At 32.6% G+C, this 22,584-nt stretch overlaps 1 protein-coding gene across 1 annotated transcript in view; it reads left to right on the top strand.

Moving 5' to 3' along the window:
- The first annotated feature begins 19,207 nt into the window (after positions 1–19,207).
- The window catches only part of LOC107856119 (beta-amyrin synthase-like), a 37,044-nt gene continuing 33,667 nt past the window's right edge, over positions 19,208–22,584 (top strand). Inside the window, 1 exon segment of the mRNA XM_047396480.1 lies at positions 19,208–19,408. Coding sequence (XP_047252436.1) covers positions 19,208–19,408 — 201 coding nt within the window.

Raw genomic sequence — 22,584 nt, forward strand, 5'->3', positions numbered from 1 at the left:
TACCCCCAGGACTCGATAACATGAAAAGTAAAGCATATTATGATCTTGAAAGTATTATATTGTTTATAACTCATTCATAGGGATATTTCATCAAACACTTGCAAGAAATAAGCTTGCACATATGCTAGCATATCATGATTTTCCCATTTAATCCACATGAGCAATTTATCAAACACTTGGGGAACATATTCTATGCACATAATACTAATCAACATATAGGCATCATGATTTCAAATCCTAATTTATGAAATCAAAAGTTTTAACATAAATTCACATGATACTACACACATGTTAAGTAATTTCACATGAAATTTGTAATAAACCATGGATTAGAAACCCAATTAACATCACAATCATAAACATACTCAAATCCAACATGAAATTCATGAAATCAATTAACTTAAAGTTTTATAAGAGTTTCTTGAACTCCAAGGGTAGAAGGAAACCCTTTAATGAACACTTCACATACCTTGATACTTGAAATTTGTAAAGACAGATAGTTTGTTCTTGAATATTTGCTCTTGAAATTAAAATTCCTAGGGTTTTTTCTTGAGTAACTTTGAGAGATTTTGAAAGAAAGTGAGCAATTTAGCCTCTAGGGTCAACTGATTTTATATTTTGGGGCTGAAAATAGGTGAGATAATGACCTAAATACCCCTCTGGACGTGGGTTTTTAATGACTGAAAATGTGCCCAATGATGCGCAGCTCGATGTGCCGCATCGATAGGATCGAGTTTATGGCCGACGTGCCACATCGATGGGATCAATGCTATGGCCGATGTGTCGCGCTGATCGGATCGACGCTATGACAGACGTGACGCATTGAGTCCATATCGGCTCACTAGAATTTGACACTGGGAGCTGCAAAAAATATTTATCAAGGTGATAGTCGGTGCGGCATGGTGAGATCGCATCAATCTACTGGTTTGGAATCCCAAACTTGATTCAAACGAGATCCGAAAAATCTGAAACTTGTCTGGGGATACCTACCAACATTCTTGAACATGAATCAACCTAAAAATAGATATTTAAAGGTTGTATGGATCATGAAATAATATTGCCAACTTATGAAGGATAAAATAGTTCTAAGTGTAAACACTCAGCTGAAATTCTAAGTCTAGGACCTCTTTTCAAGCTTTAACGAACTGAGTTAAGCTTAGAATTTTGTGGGGTATTATAATGAAAAGCTATTTGCGCCATATACTCTGGATCAAATTGATGAGAAGATATTTATGACGAACTCTGCTACTTCAAAGATTGAAGGAACATGTAAGATTTACTTGAAAATTATATCGATTAAGATGGTAACACTAAAAAATGTCCTTCATATTTTGAAGTTGCAAAAGAACTTAGTTTCTACTTCACTTCTAACTAAGAATGGATTCAAATGTGTATTTAGTTCTAATAAAATTATAATAATTAAGGATGAAGTATATGTAGGTAAATGTTACCTCACCGACGACCTTTTTACAATTAATGCAATGGCAATTGAATTGAGTAAATATTCTGATTCTTCTTACTTACTTTAGTCAAACAATTAGAGACATGAATTTTTAGGATATGTCAGTTATAAAATCTTGTGAAAATTGATTAGTTTGAAAGTTTTACCTAATTTTGGAGTGCAGCAAATTAAATTGTCAAACATGTGTTGAATCTAAGTATGATTAGTATCCGTATAAGTCTTTTGAAAGAAATTTAAATACCTTAGACTTAATTTTCACATACATTTGTGATATGAAGTCTACACCTGTAAGAACCCACAAAATTCCTAGCTTAATTCAGTCCTTTAAGTTTCTCAAGGGGTCCCAGACTTAGAAAATTCTAGCTAAGTTTCCAGACTTCGTTTATTTTTAGCCTTGAAAAGTTGAAAATCTCATTTTGTGACCTTAATGTCCTTTAAGGGTGTATATTTTGTTAATTCATGATTAGGAAGGTCAATAGTTGTTCCTGGACAAGTTTTGAATTTTTCGTACCTCGTTTAGACCACATTTGAAGTCCCAAAATAGTGGACCAATATGATCTTGGTGCGCCATGTCACCCATCACGTTGGTTAATATTGTACCAGGTTTCCAATCAAAAGTACTGAGACACGACACGATCATGGAGCGACACATCGAGTATCGCGTCGATGCCATCCACGCGCCGCGTCGCCAAACGCGTTAGTGCCCAGTTTTAGTCATAAATGACTACGTCCTTAAGGTTAATTAGGTCATTCTCCCCCGAACTTCAGACCTTATAACATGAAATTTATCCCTCTTTTGGCTAAATACATTCATTATTTCACAATTGCTCAAGAACAAGAAACCCTAGGAGATTAATTTCAAATCAAAAACTCAAGGATTCCTCCATTAACCTTCAAAAAATTATCTACTAAGGTATGTAAAGTGCTCATCCAACGGTCCCTTCCACCCTTGTATCTCAAGAAACCCTTTTCAAAATATGAATTTTGAATTCCATGTTGTGGGTTTGATTGTACACATGTTTATGTTATGATATAATTTCCAAGATTAAATCTTTGTTGAATTCTCATGAATTTATGTTAGTATGTGGATTGAAATCCTTAAATTTGAAGTTCTTGATATAGCCATGATATATTAGTTGTTGTTTCATGCCCTAGAAAAGGTTATGCCTTCCATGTGTTTGTAAAAATGCCTAAGTGAATAAGAATTATGTATTATGACCTATTTGTGATCTCAATGATGAATTCATAATGTACCCACATGTTCAAAATGACTCCCATTCTAAAGCTGTGTCTTGTAATGATTTGGTGGAATGCTCATAAGTATGGAGTTGTGAAATTATATTATATTAGCTTGTATTCCCATTCATATGTAAGCTTATGACTTACGAATGCTTCATGAAATTCCTCAATGATAGTATTATGAATTGTTGACTATAGTTATGTGTTCAAGTAGTGTCATGTCTCATTTATTTTCATGCTATCGAGTCCTGGGGGTATTTAATACCTGACAATTTAGTTGTATGCCTAGAGCCAATGTGAGTTTTCAAGATAACCTTAGTCAAGCCATGATCAGTAGAATTCAGTTAGTCTCAGAATTTAGGAAAACTCATTAGTATTCAGTTCAGTCCTCAGTAACTCAGTCTATTAACAGAATTTAGTAATATTCCATCAGTCAACAGAATTAAGTAAACTCAGTCCAGTTCAGTCTAGTATACTCAGTTCAGTGTCTATTCAGTTGGGAGTAGGATTCAGCACTGAGTGAACCCAAGGATGGAAACTCACCTGCCAGTAGGGGGTATGATTCTTAGAAGCAGTCCTTGCATTCCAGAACTACATAGCCAGCGTAGGTTGAGACATCAAAACCTATCAGATGAGGGTTGATAAGGTGGCTTAACCTGTCAGATGAGGGTCCCATCATTCTCGTTAGAGTACCTGACAGATGAGGTTCACTCATATCTTGTCCTTACTAGTGGCACGGTATTGACACCCTTCTAATTGGGGTTACAGATTAGACCCCAACTCAGCTATAATATCTTTTTTGGGGCATGTCAATTAGATGACTACCCCCCACAGTCTCAGTCTCAGTATTTAGTAAATAACTCAGATTGTTCTACAGATTTTAGGACTGTCAGATACAGTCACTCATTTCAGTACAAAACTCATCTAGTTCCATTAGAATTAGTTCTGCCAGATACAGTCACCCAGTTATCAAGTATATCAGTTTCATTAATCCATGTTATCAGTAATCCATGTATTCAGAATCCTTATGATTTCAGTTATAGTTATGTATTCATGCATGTACCCTCACGTAGTCATGTTCATGTTATCTAGTCAGCATAGTTCATGCATATGAACCCTTGCATTTATCCTTATGTTACAGATCTTTCATTTGCATATTTACGCTTTGCTAGATCCAGGAGCGTCTTTGTCTTTTGTTACTCCTTATATAGCAGTTGATTTCGGAGTCAGTCCCAAAAATTCTAGTAGATCCCTTTTTAGTATCTACCCCAGTGGGTAAATCTATCATAGCCCAACGGTATACAAGAACTATCCGATTATGGTATCTCAGAAAGTCACTTCAGTAGACTTAGTCGAATTAGAGATAACTAATTTTGATGTCATTCTTGGCATGGATTGGCTTTATTCCTACTATACCACAGTCGATTGTAGAAATAGGATTATCCAGTTTTAGTTTTTGAATAAACCTATCCTATAGTAGAGGGGTAATACTTCAGCCTTCAGGGGTCAGCTTATTTCCTACCAAAGGGCAAGAAAAATGATATCTAAGGGATGTTTCTGTCATCTTGTTCGAGTTAAGGACTAATCATCTTGTTTGAGTTAAGGACTAGTTCCAAAACTCCCAGCCTTGAATCAGTCCCAGTGGTGAATGAATATTCAGATGTGTTCCCAAAATTCCTCCCAAAAGGGAAATAGATTTCGATATAGACCTTCTCCCAGATACTTAGACCATATCTATTCCGCCCAATAGAATGGCACCAGCAGAACTCATAGAACTAAAAGAACAGTTGAAGAATATCCTAGACAAGGGTTTTATTAGACCCAGTGTGTCCCTCTGGGTGAACCAGTTCTATTCGTACAAAAGAAAGACGGTTCTCTCAGAATGTGCATAGACTACAGTTAACTCAATAAGGTCACAGTCAAGAACAAGTATCTACTTCCCAGAATTAATGACTTGTTTGACCAACTCTTGGGTGCCAGTTACTTATCTAAGATAGACCTCAGATCAGGCTATCATCAGCTCAGAGTCAGAGAATGTGACATTCTAAAAATAGCCGTCCGTACTTGGTATGGTCACTTTGAATTCTTAGTCATGTCATTTGGTCTTACCAATGCCCCAGCAATTTTTGGACTTGATGAACCATGTGTTCAAGCAGTACTTGGACATGTTCGTCATAGTCTTTATATATGACATTCTTGTCTATTCCCACAGTGAGCATGATCATGCAGACCATCTCAGAATAGTATTGCAGACCCTTAGAAATTATCAGTTATTCACCAAATTTAGTAAGTACGAATTTTGGCTAAGGTTAGTAGCATTTCTTGGTCATATCATTTCTGGTGATGGCGTTAGAGTTGATCCTCAAAAGACTGAGGCAGTGAGAAATTGGCCTAGACCCATCACTCAATCAGATATTAGGAGTTTCTTAGGTTAGGCTGGCTATTACAGGCAGTTTGTTGAGGGATTTTCATCTATTGCATCCCTTATATCCAGATTAACTCAGAAGAAAGTCAAATTTTAGTCATTAGATTCATACGAGAAGAGTTTTCAGGAGTTGAAAACGTGACTCACCTCAGCTCCAGTTTTGACTCTTCCAGATGGTTCAGATAGGTATGTCATGTACTGCGATGCATCCAGGGTAGGTTTGGTTTTGTTCTTAAGAAGTATGGTAAGGTCATAGCCTACGCCTCCAGATAACTTAAGCCCTATGAGAAGAATTATCTGACTCATGATGTTGAGTTAGTAGCAGTAGTCTTTGCCTTAAAGATTTGGAGGCACTACTTGTATGGGGTGCATGTAGATGTGTTCATAGATTACAAAATCCGCCAGTACATGTTCTCACAGAAAGATCTTAACCTCCATCAGAAAAGGTGGTTAGAGCTCTTGAAGGATTATGACATGAGTTTCCTTTATCATCTGGGCAAGGCCAATGTAGTGGCTTATGCTCTCAGTAGAATGTCTATGGGTAGTGTTTCTCATGTTGAGAACAGTAAGGAGAATTTAACCCATGAAACTCATCAGTTAGCCAGACTAGGTTTCCACTTAGTCGATTCAGCAGAAGGTAGTATGTGGGTTCAGAACAGTTCAAAACCATCTCTAATTTTTGAGGTGAAGGAAAAGTAGGATAAAGATTCCAGTTTAGTCTAGTTAAGGAACTCAGTTAAAGACCAGAAGGTAGAGGTTTTCTCCTAAGGGGGAAATGGTGTTTTGCGTTATCAGGGTCATCTATTTGTGCCAGGTGTTGATGACTTAAGGCAGTGAATTCTTGCAAAAATTCATGGTGCGCGTTACTATATTCATCCAGGGGCCACCAAGATGTAGGAGTGGGATAAAAAGAGATATTACAGAGTTTGTGGCTAAGTGCTCAATATGTTAGGAAGTTAAGATTGAGCATCAGAAGCCAAGTGGGTCCATGTAGAAGTTTAGTATTCCTACTTGGAAGTGGGAAGAAGTAAAAATGGACTTTGTGATGGGTTTACCTCGTACTCATTGTCAGCATGATTTATTCTAGGTCATTATAGACAGAATGACCAAATCAGCTTATTTTTATCCTGTCCATACCTTTTATTCAATTGAGGATAACGCTAAACTCTACATCAAAGAGTTGGTCAGATTGCTCAGTGTTTCGTTGTCTATTATCTCAGATAGAGGTACCCAGTTCACCTTTCATTTCTGGAAAGCATTCAAAAAGGATCTTAGTACTCGAGTTTAACTCAGTAGAGCCTTTCATCCTTAGACCAATGGTCAAGCAGAAAGGATCATCTAGACTTTAGAAGATATGTTGTGAGCATGTGCAATTAACTTTAAGGGTAATTGGGATGACCACTTGCCTTTGAGTGACTTTGTATTACAATAACAACTATTATTCCAGTATTCAAATGGCTTCATTTGAAGCTCTCTATGGTAGGAGATGTATATATCCAATCGGTTGATTCGAAGTCGGTGAGGCCACAGTGGTAGGGCTTGACTTGGTCTTCGATACCTCAGAGAAAGTTTAGTTAATTAAAGAGAGGCTCAAAATAGCTCAAAGCCGACAGAAAGTGTACGCAGATGTGCATAGAAAGGATCTCAAGTTCGAGATTAGTGATTGTGTGTACCTGAAAATCTCTCCCAGTAAGGGAGTGAATAGGTTCGGCAAGAAGCAAAAGCTTAGTCCCTGATATGTCGGTCCCTTCAAAATTCATTCAGATCTAGCTTCAGTGCATCCAGTGTTCCATGTCTCCTTGCTTAAGAAGTGCATAGGTGACCCAGCAGTTATAGACCTTGTTGAGGGCGTAGATATTTAGAACAGTCTCTCTTACGAAGAAATTCCAGTTGAAATCCTTGACTACTAGACCCGCAGACTGAGGAACAAAGAAGTCCCTCTAGTCAAAGTTATTTGGCGAAATCAGTCCGTTGAGGGAGTTACTTGGGAAGTAGAAGTAGACAAACATACCAAGTATCCTCACCTCTTCTCCACTAATTCAGACTCAGATCAACGTAATGGCTTTCCTTAAGCTTATTTTATTTCATGTTCAGATTTCAGTTACAAATGTGGTATTCAGTTTCATGCTCAGTTTTCCATTTCAAACTTGGTATCCTTTACCATTGCAGGTTTCGTAGCATGTTCATGAGTCAGTTCAGTCATGTATTCATGCATTAGATATTCATGATCAGCTTATTAGTACTCCCAGTTATGCATTCATGTAGCAGCTAGTCAGGAAATCATGCATCAAATATGCATGCTCAGTATGAATCTCAGTAAATCAGCAATGTCAGTCATGTAATCATGTTTCAGTTGTTCATGTTCAGTATGTACTTCAGCTTATCATTTCTCCCATCTCAGTCAGTCTCATTCAAGGATGAATGTTCCCAGGGGGGAGATATTGTTAGACCCCGCGAAATTCCTAGCTTAATTCAGTCCTTTAAGCTTGTCAAGGGGTCCCAACTAGAAAATTTTAGCTAAGTTTTCAGACTTAGTTTATTTTTAGCCTTGGAGAGTTGTCAGTCTCATTTCGCAACCTTAATGTTCTTTAAGGGTCTATATTTTGTTAATTCATGATCAAAAAGGTCAATAGGTGTTCTCGGATAAGTTTTGGATTTTTCAGACCTCGTTTAGACCACGTTTGGAGTCCTAAAATAGTGGACCAATGCAATCTTGGCACGCCGCGTCGCCCATCGTGTTGGTTAATATTGTTCTAGGTTGCCAGTCAAAAGTACTAAGACACGATGCGATCATAGAGCGACGCATCAAGTATCGCGTCAATGGCATCGATGTTCCGCATCGCCAAATGCGTTAGTGCCCAGTTCTAGTCATTAAATGACTGTATCCTTAAGGGTAATTAGGTCATTTTCCCCCCGACCTTCAGCCGTTATAATATGAAATTTAGCCCTCCTTTGTCTAAATGCATTCATTATTTCACAATTGCTCAAGAACAAGAAACACTAGGAGATTAATTTCAAATCAAGAACTCAAGAATTCCTCCATTAACCTTCAAGAAATTATCTACGAAGGTATGTAAAGTGTTCATCCAGGGGTCCCTTCTACCCTTGGAGCTCAAGAAACCCTTTTCAAAATATGAATTTTGAATTTCATGTTGTGGGTTTGATTGTACACATGTTTATGTTATGATATGATTTCCAAGATTAAATCTTTATTGAATTCTCATGACTTTATGTTAGTATGTGGATTGAAATCCTTAAATTTGAAGTGCTTGATATAGCCATGATGTATTAGTTGTTGATTTATGCCCTAGAAAAGGTTATGCCTTCCATGTGTTTGTAAAAAATGCCTAAGTGAATAAGAATTGTGTATAATGACCTATTTATTATCTCAATGATGAATTCATGATGTACCCACATGTTCAAAATGACTCCCATGTTAAAGTTATGTATTGTAATGATTTGGTGGAATGCTCATAAGTATGGAGTTGTGAAATTATATTACGTTAGCATGTATTCCCATTCATGTGTAAGCTTATGACTTGTGAATGCTTCATGAAATCCCTCAATGATAGTATTATGAATTGTTGACTATGGTCATGTGTTCAAATAGTGTCATGTCTCATTTATCTTAATGCTACGAGTTCTGGGGTATTTAATACCCGACAATTTAGCTGTGTGGCTAGAGCCAATGTCAGTTTTCAAGATAACCTCAGTCAAGCCACGATCAATAGAATTCAGTTAGTCTCAGAATTCAGGAAAACTCAGTAGTATTTAGTTCAGTCCTCAGTAACTCAGTCAGTAAACAGAATTCAATAATATTCCATCAGTCAACAAAATTCAGTGAACTCAGTCCAGTATACTCAGTTCAGTGTCTATTCAGTTGGAAGTAGAATTCAACACCGAGTGAACCCAAGGATGGAAACTCACTTGCTAGTAGAGGGAATGATTCTTAGAAGCAGTCCTTGCGTTCCAAAACTACGTAGCCAGTATAGGTTGAGACATCAAAATTGGTCAGATGAGGGTTGATGGGGTGGCTTAACCTGTCAGATGAGGGTCCCACAATTCTTGTTAAAGTACCTGTTAGATAAGGGTCACTCACAGCTTGTTCTTACTAGTAGCACAGTATTGACACCCTTCCAATTAGGGTTACAGATTAGACCCCAACTCAGCTATAATATCTTATTTGGGGCATGTCAGTTAGATGAATACCTCCCACAGTCGCAGTCGCAGTCTCAGTCTTCAGTAAAAAACTTAGATAGTTCTACAGATTTCAGGACTGTCAGATACAGTCACTCAGTTCAGTACAGAACTCAGCTAGTTCTATTAGAATCAGTTCTACCAGATACAGTCACCCAGTTATCAAGTATATCAGTTACCAGTAATCCATGTTATCAGTAATTCATGTATTCAGAATCCTTATGATTTCAGTTACAGTTATGTATTCATGCATGTATCCTCACGAAATCATGTTCATGTTATCTAGTTAGTATAGTTCATACATATGAACCCTTGCATCCAGCCTTACCTCACTTTGCGTACCAGTACATTCACTCGTACTGACGCATAATTTTTTTTTACGCTATGGTATTTTATACCATAGGTTCGGACGCTCAGGTTCCCGATCGTGCTTAGCAGCTCAGATATCAGCAGTCAGAGTTAGTAGTGAGTCCTAATATTTTGAGGACATGATTATTTCATTCTTTCAGTATTTCAGTACTTAGTCATTTTCAGTAGATGGAGTTAGTTAGGGATATGTCCCATCAACTCCTTATTCAGACAGTTTAGAGGCTTTCAGACTATAGCATGTTTAGACAGTTATTTCAGTCTTGGTATTATCATACCTTTTTCAGACGTTGTTTTATTCAGTATTGTTAGTATTTGAACCTTATGGCAAGTTTTATGCCAGATTTCTGCATTTATTTTAGTTATATTGTTATTACAATATTACTATTATCCAGTGCTCAGTTACATATCAGTCATAGGTTAGCTAGTGGTCCTTCAGGATTATTAGCACCGTGTAGCATCCGGGGTACCAGACTCGGGGCGTTACAACACCTTCTCGTGATGGAAAAAGTATTTCATAACTTCTAATGAAAATTTCACTAGATATTGTTATATTTATTTTCTGAATAGTACGAATAAAATAATAGAAGCATTTAGACAATATAAAATTAAAGCTGAAAATCAGTTACATAAAAAGATTAAAATGATAAGAAGCATTGGGGGTGACGATTATGAATATCCTCTAGGAAAGATATGTTTGAAAAATAGAATTGTCCATCAAACTACTGCCCCGTATTCACCTCTATCAAATGAAATTGCAGAAAAAAAATCAAACATTGAAGAAATAGATGAATGTCTTACTAAAAGTTCAGGTTTACCATAAAACTTGTGGGGACAAGCTATCCTTAAAACAAACCGAATATTCAATAGAGTGTCCTATAGCAAGACACAATCTATTCCACATGAGAAATAGACAAGAAGGAGACTGAACTTGAAATATTTCAAATTGTGGGAGTCTTTAGCCAAATTCCAAGTTCCTATACCCAAAAAGGTGAAAATAAAGATGAAGACTATGGATTGTGTTTTCATCGGATATATTACAAATAGTAAAACATATTGTTTTTTGATTCATAAATCCAACCATTCGGATATCCATGATAATATATTGGTTGAATGAGATAACGCTGAGTTTTTTAAATATATTTATTCGTATAAAACTAGACATGAGCCGTCTAATGAATAGTATAAATGACCTAGGGGTGATCCAAGAGAGCATGTACTTGATGAACATAATCCAAGCCGTAGAAAAGTCAAAGGACATCAACTTTCTTCAAATCAGATCTTGTAACATTTCTTCTAAAAAATGAGCCTCAAACATTCAAAAATGCAATATCTTTTCCAGACTTATCCTTTTGAAAAAAGGCTGAGTGAGATTGATTCAATCAAGATCAACAATACTTGGGAGTTGGTTGATTTTCCTCCAGAAAATAAACCTTTAGGTTCAAAATGAATTTTCAAAAGAAAAATGAAAGTTGATGGTACTATTGACAAATACAAGATAAGACTTGTTGGGAAAAATTTTAGATAAAAAGAAGGCCTTGATTATTTCGACCTATACTTGCCAGTAACAAGGATAGCGTCGATTCAGATGTTGGTTGCGTTAGCTACGTTATATGGTCTTGAAATCTATCAAATATATGTGAAAAAAACTTTCTTAAATATAGAATTGGGGAAAGAAATTTACATGGAATAACCTAAGAGTTTTTGGTTCCTGATAAAGAAAAAAAGTGTGTAAACTTGTTAAGTCACTTATGGACTAAAGTAAGTACCCAAATAGTGACATGAAAGTTTGACCAAACTACGTTAGTAAACGAATTCAAGATAAATGAATTTGATGAATGTGTTTACATTAAAGACAATCCAAATCACAAAGTCACTGTTTGTTTGTATGTGGATGACATTTGATCATCAGGAGAGACATTTCTGACATAAATGCTACTAAACGAAAGCTAAAAAATAAATTTGATATGAAAGAACTTAAAGTTGTTGATGTGATCTTAGGGATAAGAATTTATAAAACTCCACAAGAATTGGCATTGTTAAAATCTCATTATAATGAAATGTTAGTTGAAAAATTCAAATATTTAGATTTCAATATTGCCAAGACTTTATTAGATGTGAGTTTTGCACTTCAAAAGAATGAAGGTGAAAATGACTGACAATTGGACTATACAAGAGTGTTGAAAATTTTGATGTATATCATGACTTGTATGTTATCAGACATAACATGTGTTATTAGTAAATTAAGTCGACACACGAGTAATTCCAATCAAACTCCCTAGATGACAGTGAAAAGATTTTGGGATATCTCAAACAAACTCAAGATTATTCTTTGCATTATAACAAATATCCAATGGTAATTGACGGATATAGTGATACAAATTGAATTGCCGAATCAAATAAAATAAATTCACGAGTGGATATGTATTTACTCTCGATTGAGGAACAATCTTTTGAAATTCATCCAAATAGACATGAATTGACCGCTCTACAATGTAATCTAATTTTGCCGCATTAGATAAAATCGATGAAGAAGCTGAATGGCTTTGGAATTTCTTAAAAGATATTCCTTATTGGCCTTAACCTTTGACACCAGTTTACATATACTTTGTAGTCAATCGACAATAGATAGGGAAGGAAACATGATGTATAACGCTAAATTTTGTTATAAAAGACAGAGACATAATACTATTAGGGAACTACTCTCTAGTGGATTTATCACGATTGACTATGTGAAGCCAAATGATAATGTGCCGGATCTACTTACAAAAGGCCTAACTAGAGAGAAAGTTGCGAGATCATCAAAGGAAATGAGTTTATGGCCTAGGACAAGTCATCATGGTGGTAACTCTACCTAGAGGACTGAAGATCCCAAGATCTAGGTTCAAGAAGATCAAATTAAGTTGTGACTAACAATTCAACATTGCCAATTAACTCAATTTGTTCTTATGATGATGACAATGTTCAGAAAACAAGGATAAGGCTTATGGATTAAAGCTTTTTAATGGTTTTTATGTTTGACAGGTTTGACCAAATAGTTTGATCTATAGGATTAGACGTTTAGGAATCACCTATGTGAGGGTGAAGTGGAAGTCATTTAAGTAGAAACTTAGTTAAGTCCTATTCTCTAAGCTCTCATGAAACGAACAAAATCGTGAGAATCATAAATGGTAAAAGACTGATTATGTATTTTTTAAGTGTACACAAAAGTTCGATAGTTTAAAGATATTCCATCTACTTATTGACCGAGTGCATCCGATGCAAGTTCACTATGAAAAGTCCAAAGGAAAACCTACTTATCCACATACAATTAGTTTTTTCTTTTAGATCACACACTTGTCCGTATATTTTTGATGAAATGGTCATTTCCCATTCATGTCGGAGATTGTTGGGTATTAAGTGATGAAATGTGAATGAAAAATGGAGGAAAAGTGAATCGAGTTTTCACTTTAAGAAAGAAGTATTCTCTCACATTGGGGGGGAGAAAGGAACTTCTCCATCCTTAAATATAGAAATATGCCTTCATGAGGGTAGTGAGACAACAATAAGACAAACCTTGCACTATCATCATCATCGCTCGCTCAACTCAACTTTGACTTTGGATTTGTCAAATGATCGATTGAGAGATTATCTTTTAGTACAAAATTTATTTAAAACTTGAGAGTTAGTGATCCAAAATCCAAGCTGAAATTTCTCCATTTGTGGATGCACATAAGAAAGTGTGGACGCATGTCACAACACACCTCGAATGGACGCAACCCTTTGAGGTACTGTTTGAAAATGAAATAGAGACCTGCGGGCACAGGTGGTGATCTGCAGGCGCATCTGGCTCCGCAGATGCTAGCACAGGTCAAGGTCGACATTCTGGTTTTTGACTGAAGCCAACCTGGGGCCTCATGTGGCCTATTTGCGGACGCAAATAGGATCCGCAGATCGACAACGGTTCAAAATAGTGCATCTTTTTAAGAACCATCACCTCTTTTTTGAAACACCGCCTTTTGGCTATAAATATCTGATTTTTTTCTCAAGTAAAGACATGAAATTTTAAAGTAAAATATAGTCTCTTCTTCTTGAAAAACACAAATGTGATTTACAAATCGTTGAGCGAATTCATAGTTTGACAAATTTGAGATATCGCTATTTGCTGAAGCAAATCATTTTATCTTGGAAAGATATATGCCATTAACCTTAGGTACTTGAGAGGAATAAATTTTTTATGAACAAATCATGAATTCGGTGGACTTAATTCTTTCTTTCTTCATCTATTTCTTATGATTTTTCTAAAAAAAAAATCATAAAATAGTTTGAACTTCTTTGTTGTTCTTGAACTTACTATTGAAGTTCATATTGTAAATATAGATTGTACCTGAAAAACAACAAAATATGCAGAAGAGATTCAAAAAATCATTGTTGAAAAATAAGGATGAGCCTCTATATTTATAGCTAAAATCGAATTGAAAAGGTGTGAAAGTTTCCTATTAAGAACAGGTACGTCTGTTGCTGCAAATTTTGCATGAATTGGTCGAAGCCGAAGCCAAAGCCAAGCAATGACAATGGCACTGCAAGAAGAGACTTTCTTCTCAATTGTTAATTAGCTGGAAGATATGATTCTAAATATAAGCGCACTAGTCTGCCTTTCCACCACCAATGGGGGAGAAAGTTTTTATTTAAAATGAACTTGGCGTTAAATCTTTCTTCATTTTTCATTCACATCAACACCTTAGCTCTAATATCTTTGACTCAAGTAAAGCATATAAACATCAAGTATTGAAAAGAAATACACCAGTGAAGAAGTCATGCTAAATATAAAGTGAAAGAGATAATAAGAAGAAGAAATAATACAGTAACTGCACGAAAGGAAACAAAAGGTAACAGTAGAATTGTCGGATATATAAAACAGTAGGGAAGTAATAACAAAAATACTGATAAGAAAAATTAGATAATACTGAATTACCTACAAATTTTTAATCTCAACATCCTTCTATCTAAGGTCCCGTCCTTGATAAATTAGTCATATGTATGTCATAATGTACTGTGTAATCATCTCCCCTAAATATTTTTCGATATACCTCCGCCTCTTCTAATACCCAAACAATGAGTTAATCCCAAGCATTTTTTTTGTTTTTTCAGCTTTTTTATAAAGGAACAATGTTATTCAAAGGACCAAAAATATCATTATCACAATTAAACATGAAATTTGTAGACTTCTATCTTTCAAACGTCAAACATGACGAATTCAACTAATGAAAGTATAAGATGGAAAGACACCTTTGTGCCCAAAATTTCCTTATGTTCTAGAAAATGACCTCCCCTTATCTTAGTGCTCTAACGAATGTCACTATTCCGTTCTTTTTGACAATAAAATTTACTTCCTCAAAAAGAATGTCCTACTTTGATTTGACACAAAATTTAAGAAAATAAAGAAGACTTTTGAATCTTGTGGTCTTAAATTAAAGTTATGTCAAATGTACCAAAATGTCTTTTAATCTTATGGTCTAAAATATGCCATGTGAAAAATTGAAATTAAACTACTTCCAAAAAATGAAAGGAATTATTCTTTTTTAAACAGACTAAAAAGGAAAGTATGTCATTCTTTTTTAAACGGAGGGAGTACTAAATTAAAATAAAAGTTACAAAACTCAAGATAAAATAAAAAAGGAATTTCATACACTAGAATGACGTAAAATTTGAGAAAGGTCAAAAAATTGACGTAATTACCTAGAAAAAAAACAAACTGTTCATAGGGTGTGTTTGGTATGAATGAAAACATTTTTTAGAAAATGTTTTTCAGTTTTCTTATGTTTGATTAGCTTATATATTTTAAAAAATATTTTTCAAACCAACTTATTTTCTTTAAATTTAAAAATAACTTTCCTCCAAAAAGTAAGGAAAACATTTTTCAAAACTCTCTTTTAACCTCACTTTAAAGTTGAAATGTTCATATAATTCTCAAAATCATCTACCCCACCCCCATTCCAATACCCTATCACCCCGACACCACCCCTACCCCATCCCCATCCCCATCCCACCCCCTACCCCATCCACACTCACAAAATTCAATTGTTTTAAGAAGTATTTCAAAAAAAATTCTTAGTTCATCCCCTATCCCCACCCCACCCCTACTCCTACCAACCCCTTCTAAAACAATAAGTATATTTTATTAAAAAATTTAAACTTTTCTCTTACCTCACACCCCTACCCTCCCCCCCCCCTTACCGGTCCCCTCTCCCATCCCTACCCAGTCCCTCTCCCCCAACCTCAAAAAAAATAAAATTAAATTTTTTAAATTTAAAAAAAAAAATTAATTTTTTTCTTCCTCCTCCCCCCTCACTCCCCTACCCTGACCTCCAGCTCCTACTAACCCCCCACTCTCTCCCGCTAATTTTTTTAAATTTTTTTTAACAAAATAAATTCAAAACTTCTTCTTACTCACCTCTACTACCTATTCTGGCACCCCATCCACCAGCCTACCAATCCCTTCCCAAAATAGGATTTAACTGTTTTTTAAAATTTATTTTTTAAAAAAGCATTCTAAAATGTAATTTTTACACTTTAATTAAACACGAAAATGTATTTTTTGAAAAATATTTTCTCATTCACCAACCAAATACTAAAAAATATTTTTCATCCACCAACCAAATATAAGAAAACAAGTAAGAAGTCAACTTATTTTTCAGAAAAACATTTTCTAGAAAAACATTTTCATGAAAAACATTTTCTAGAAAAATATTTTTCATGAAAAACATTTTCCTTCGTACCAAACACACCCTTAATTTGTATAAATAGTTGCATAGATCACTCATTTCTTCCACATAATCATAATATCTTCTCTTTCAGCCGACCAAACTTGGTGAGTCTTTTCTCTCTCTCCATTTTTTTTTTGTAAAACAATTTTTGTGATTACTTCATCTTTACTTTGCATGAATCTAATAGCTTTTACAGCCTTTTAGTGCTTATTTGGTATATCAAATTGTATTAGAATATTGGAGAATATAATGTATTAGTAAAACTTGCGTTAATTATGTTTACATTTTTCTTCTATAATATTTGATTTGATATATTAAAAATAACATAAATTAATAATTTTTTAAAAGATAATACTGATTTACCAAAAAAAAAAACAGTTTTCCTAAATAAATATGGTAAAAAAGATTTTGATGGACAATTGTGCCTTTAACCGTACTAATGTATGCATTAAAATCTTTTACATTGCTAATATCATGAATTTCGAGGTCGTTTGGTAGAGTGTATTGAAAAGTTAATGCATGCATTAGTTTAATGTGTATTAGTAGTACCTTATTTAGTATATCCTTTTACCCTATGCATAACTAATGTTTGCATTAGTTATACACTCTATTGTGTATTGAGGTGTGTATTATTAATACCTCAAAATCCATGATATTGGTAATGCAATTGATCTAATGCATGTATTAACATGCTTAAAGACACTAGTATCCCTCAAAAAAAAAATTCGCATCTTTTTCAACATATATATTGAGGGTATTATGTAAAAAAAAAAAAAAATCAGAAATTATGTAATTCATGTTATTTTTAATACATCAAATCAAATATTGGATAACAAAAACTACAAGCATAATTAATGCAAGTATAACTAACACAAGCATTGTCAATACAAACATTACTAATACATCATATTTTGCATTATTCTTATACACCCTACCAAACGATCCCTTCATGTATTAATAATACACTCCTTAATATCAAATAAAGTGTATAACTAACACAAACATTCATTATACATAAAATAAAAAACTATAATAAATAAAATATTAATAATACACAAAGTTAATTCATGCATTATTTTTATTAATGCACCCTACCAAACAATCCCTTAGTAGTTTTTCGGATATATATGAAAAATTATTGTTTTAATCTACCTAGAGGGTAGAACCGCCAATATAATTATTTTCTTCGTTTTAAATAGATTAAGGTGTTTTAACTGACATGTGGTTTAAGAAAATGCTGAAGAATTTTGAATTCTGAGATCTTAAATTAAAGATATGATAAATATATCAAAATGCCCTTAAATTTTATGGTAATAGGCATATCATGTAGAAAGTTGGAATTAAAGAGTTGCTAAAAAGAAAAAAAATTATTCTTATTAAGACAGACAAAAAAGAAAAATAAATCAAACAAATTGAAATAGTTAAAATATATATTAAAAAATCTAATAGTTTTGACTCAGATCTATATTTGTATTTAAAAATATCAGTTAATACGTTTGAATAATTTATCGAAACGAAAATAAGTAGACGAGATAAGTGATAAGAAATCCATAAACTAAAACTTATGACTCTTATCCTCACAAGAGGTATAATTATTGACCAAGAATATTGAATTGATTTTTCTTCATCGATAATAACTTTGTTGCCTCATTCCTTCGATAGTTTGAAGTAACACCAATATCATATGCTAGATTCTCATTGATATCACTAAAGGGTATAAATGGATCCTCATCTATAGGAGTAGGTCTAATATAATCGTTTAAATATACACTTATTGGTTTTAGTCCTTTAATTATCTAAAAATTTATCAAGTTTGGTCTTTGTATATTCTTATACAAACAACTATCATTTATACTAACGAGAATTCATATACCTCCATTAGATTTTCTCTATCACTGATTTCTCAATTGTTTCTTTCTTGGACACCTTATCCTCAATTTCCTCTCGTCAACAAATAGCTTAAAAGTACAAAAAACAGCAGTTTGCATCAAACTTGACCAAATTACAACATTAAAATACTCAAAAAGTCACCAAATTACACAAAAAAATTAGGTCAAGCTATCACCAAGCTGCACCAAAAACTGTGCCAAACTACACAAAAATTCGCATTAAAAATGTCAACAAACTGCACAAAAAACAACATCAAGCTGTAACAAAAAACGTCAAAATATTTTTTTACGATACTAGAAGGTTGTCTATCCAACATGAAACTACTTGATGCATAACCTCGTTAACTTTTGCACTGAAATCTAGTTCAACCTTCAAACTTTTTCTGCCACAGAATTAGTGCTGCTATTAAAAAATGTTCATAATGCCGAGAAAATGTAATAACAAAGAAATGATTAAAAAAAAACTAAAACACATGATCAATCAATTAACAATAGTACTATTCACATCCTCAGCTTGAAAGTGGATAGCATACTTTCCCAAATCGAGTTAATTCGATAGACTGACTACGATGTCCAAGTTATTGTCTTTGTTAGTGTTAAGCTATTTTCTAACAAAAGAAATTCGAGGAAAAGGTGTCGAAAAGAGAGAAATAATGGAGGAATTAGTGATGGAGAAAATCTAATGGAAGTGTGCATTTCTGTTAGTATCAACGCCAGTTGTGTGTATAAAAATATACAAAGGTCAAACTTCATAAGTTTTTGAATAGTTAAAGGACTAAAACTGATTAGTTTATATTTAAGTGACTATTTTAGACCTATTCCTATAGATAAGGGACCATTTATGCTCTTTTCTCGCCTCGTGAATATAAGAAAGAATTTAAGAATGTGGAAGTTGAAAATTGCAAAAGGACAAGATGGTCCATATTTGTATAGCATAAATAACTACGTCGGACGACAAACATGGGAGTTTGACCCAAATGCGGGAATGATAGAAGAACGAGCAGAGATCGAAGAGACTCGTCAACAATTTTGGAACAATCATCATAAAGTCAAGCCATGCAGCGATCTTTTTTGGAGAATGCAGGTTTATAACTATTTTCATCTCTCTCCCCCTTCTCTCTTTTAAATAAGGTGGATTTTTGGATAATGGTAATTTTAAATATCATACGAAATATTAAAATTAAAGAGTTGTTCTCCAACTCAGTTTAATTTGATTGGACACAAATTCTTTTTTAAAAAATTATAGACTTTTGAATCTTATAGTATTAAATTAAATTTGTGTTTAATGTACTGTTGTCTTTTAAATTTTGTGGCTTCAAATGTGCTATGTGAAACTAAATATACAAATTCAAACAAAAGAAATATTAAAATATAAAATACAATATTTTATAAAACACATTAGAGAAAAGAATAAATATAAATTGAAAGGTAGAATTTTGAATATAATAATGTTAAACATATTATATGAATTATTAAATTAAAGAATTTGACATTTTTTGGGAATTGTAATTACACATCTAGTAATTACACAAAATAGTAATTATGATGACCTGTTTATTTGTCATAATGTAATTACAACGTATTGTTTGGTTGCATGAGTACAATTATACAATTAGATTAAGTTTTTAAAACAAAAATAGCATTTGACAAATATTTATTAGATATTTAAGATATATGTTGTTTCTTAAAAATATATTAATTCATGAACATATATTTGTAATTAATATGGTTATATATATACATACATACATCTATGTCTATCTATATAATATATTAAAAGTGTGAAGACCTTAGAAAAGTGATTTAAAATTTTTACCCTTCATTAAAATACTATGCAATAGATAAAATTATTTTTTTACTCTTTTAAAATTATTACTTAATTATATTTATTATATTTTAAAATAAAGAGTTCCAAAACATAAGGTAAGTTTTATAAATTAAAGAGTACTAAAATATATGGTATAAATTATTAAGAAAATTAATATTTATAGATTTCTAAAATATACTATAAGAGGAGGAGAGAAAATTGAAAAGTACTACATTTTTTTCGGCTAAAAAAGAAATAAACAAATACACTTTTTTCCGGCTAAACAAGAAATACATGTTAATGCCTAACTTCCTATTAAAGAAAAGTAAAAAATAAGAAAAGTTCAAAAAGGGAAAAAGAAAGAAAGAAAAAAAAAAGTAAAAAACGTATTATTATTCTAATATTGACAAATAATAAATTAAAACCAGCCAAATATGTTATTAAATTTATTTCTTACCTGTTTTTGTTGTTTGGAAAACCTAATTAAATTATTTTCCTAATAATTAAGGGTTTGAAACCAACTAAAATAATATATTAATTTTTTCTTATTCGAGTTATGTAATTTAGGACTTTCAAACCAATTAATATTGTATATTATTTTTTTTATTTAGGACTTGTTAGGATTTTTGCCCTGATTTTTTTTATCAAAATTAAGTTTTACTTTTTCTTGGAAGGAAAATAAAAGTAACCAGAATTAATTTTATTTTTCCTAAAAGCAAAATATAACTCTTTTCCATATTTGGCTAACCTCTTTTTTCGAGGAAAGGTTTTGGACATCTATAAATAGAAAAAAAACCTCATACTATAACACAATAGCATCCTCAATGTAGTCATTAAAGAGTCTTTGTTTAAAGGGAGATTTCTCCCAATAGATTTTATGTTTTTCATAGTAGTTTTTTTATATGTAGACCAATCGGCCAAACCACATCAATAATATAGTTTTTTTAACATTGTTTTATGTGTCGTCTGAATTATGTCCGCTATGATTTGTAAATTATAAACTTCCGCATGACGGCCTGTCAATTTCAAACCCAATAGAACTCTCTTATACATAGAGATAGAAAATACCAATATCGTGAAATTTTGAGTTATGCTTCTAATCCCGAACACCTTTTTTCCTTTGGTGAATTCTCAATTTTTTTTTTCAAGATATTTGTTTTCCTTCAAATAACAAGGAAATCTTAATATTTTTTCCTTCACCATCGATGTTTGTTCTTCTACCAAATTATTTTTCTTTCGTCATGGATATTGGTTCTTGTATACAATCAAACATTAGACGTGCAAGACACGTGTGATTAAACTAGTATATACATATATTTAAAAACATTATAAATCACATAATTAACAACTTAAAAAATTTAAAATATTTGGCTAACTCTTGAAATTATATCAGTGTTACTTAAATTGAAATAAAAGAAAAATATGAATAACAATAATTAAAAACTTAAGCTATTTAATGATTGATTATTTTAATTATATTTGTGTCACATGAATATAGACAAAAAAGTAACATATATGGAGCCCGTGTTAGTACAGACCTATCAATATCTAGTATATATATGTTGCATGTGCCTCGCACGTGTAACTTCGGATTATTTAAAATTAGACGATTTTATCTATTACGAAAGTTTTTAATAAAGTGCAAAAAGTTTAAAACATATATTTTATTGTAAGCACGTATATATTTTACCATCAGAAATTTCAAGTGGTTAATGGATTTAATATATTATAGATATATATTTATAGACTTTTTAAATCTTCTTAAAATTAAATTTAGTTGATTTAGATTCTTAACTTAATAAAAAAAATATTAGTTGTCATTAATTCTGATAACTTCTAACAAGGAAAGATTTAGCATAAATATATTTAATTAATTGTTAACTATTAAATATTGAAAAAATAGTAAAAAGACGATTTTAACTAAAGCAAAGACTTTTAATAGAAGGCAAAAAGTGTAAACGATATTTTTAAGGCCCTTCACACTTTAAATATATTGTATATTATAGATTATAGATTATAGATATAGATATAGATAAAGATATAGATATAGATTATAGATTATAGATTATAGAATATAGATATAGATATATTAAGAAATTAATTTTTAGTCTATCTCATTAATATTATTATTTGAAACGACCTAATATTGTGCTAATTATAAAATTAAAATCGTTGGTATTAACTTTGATGCCCATAGTGCATGTATTGTGCATGTGAACTAAGATTAATGCTATAAAAAATTTTAATGAGCTAATATATGATAATCCTAGGATGGACAAAAGAATTCACTCCAAACGTAATTTTGATGAATTGTTACTTTCATGTATTTAAAAATTTCAACTTTCTTTGTGGGTGATTCACTTAGTTAGAACTAAATATAATAGCAATAATACTCCATATACTACATGGTAAAATAATCGGATATATATATATATATATATATATATATATAT

Source organism: Capsicum annuum, chromosome 9 (assembly GCF_002878395.1).
Source record: "Capsicum annuum cultivar UCD-10X-F1 chromosome 9, UCD10Xv1.1, whole genome shotgun sequence".
NCBI classification, from domain to species: Eukaryota; Viridiplantae; Streptophyta; class Magnoliopsida; order Solanales; family Solanaceae; genus Capsicum; species Capsicum annuum.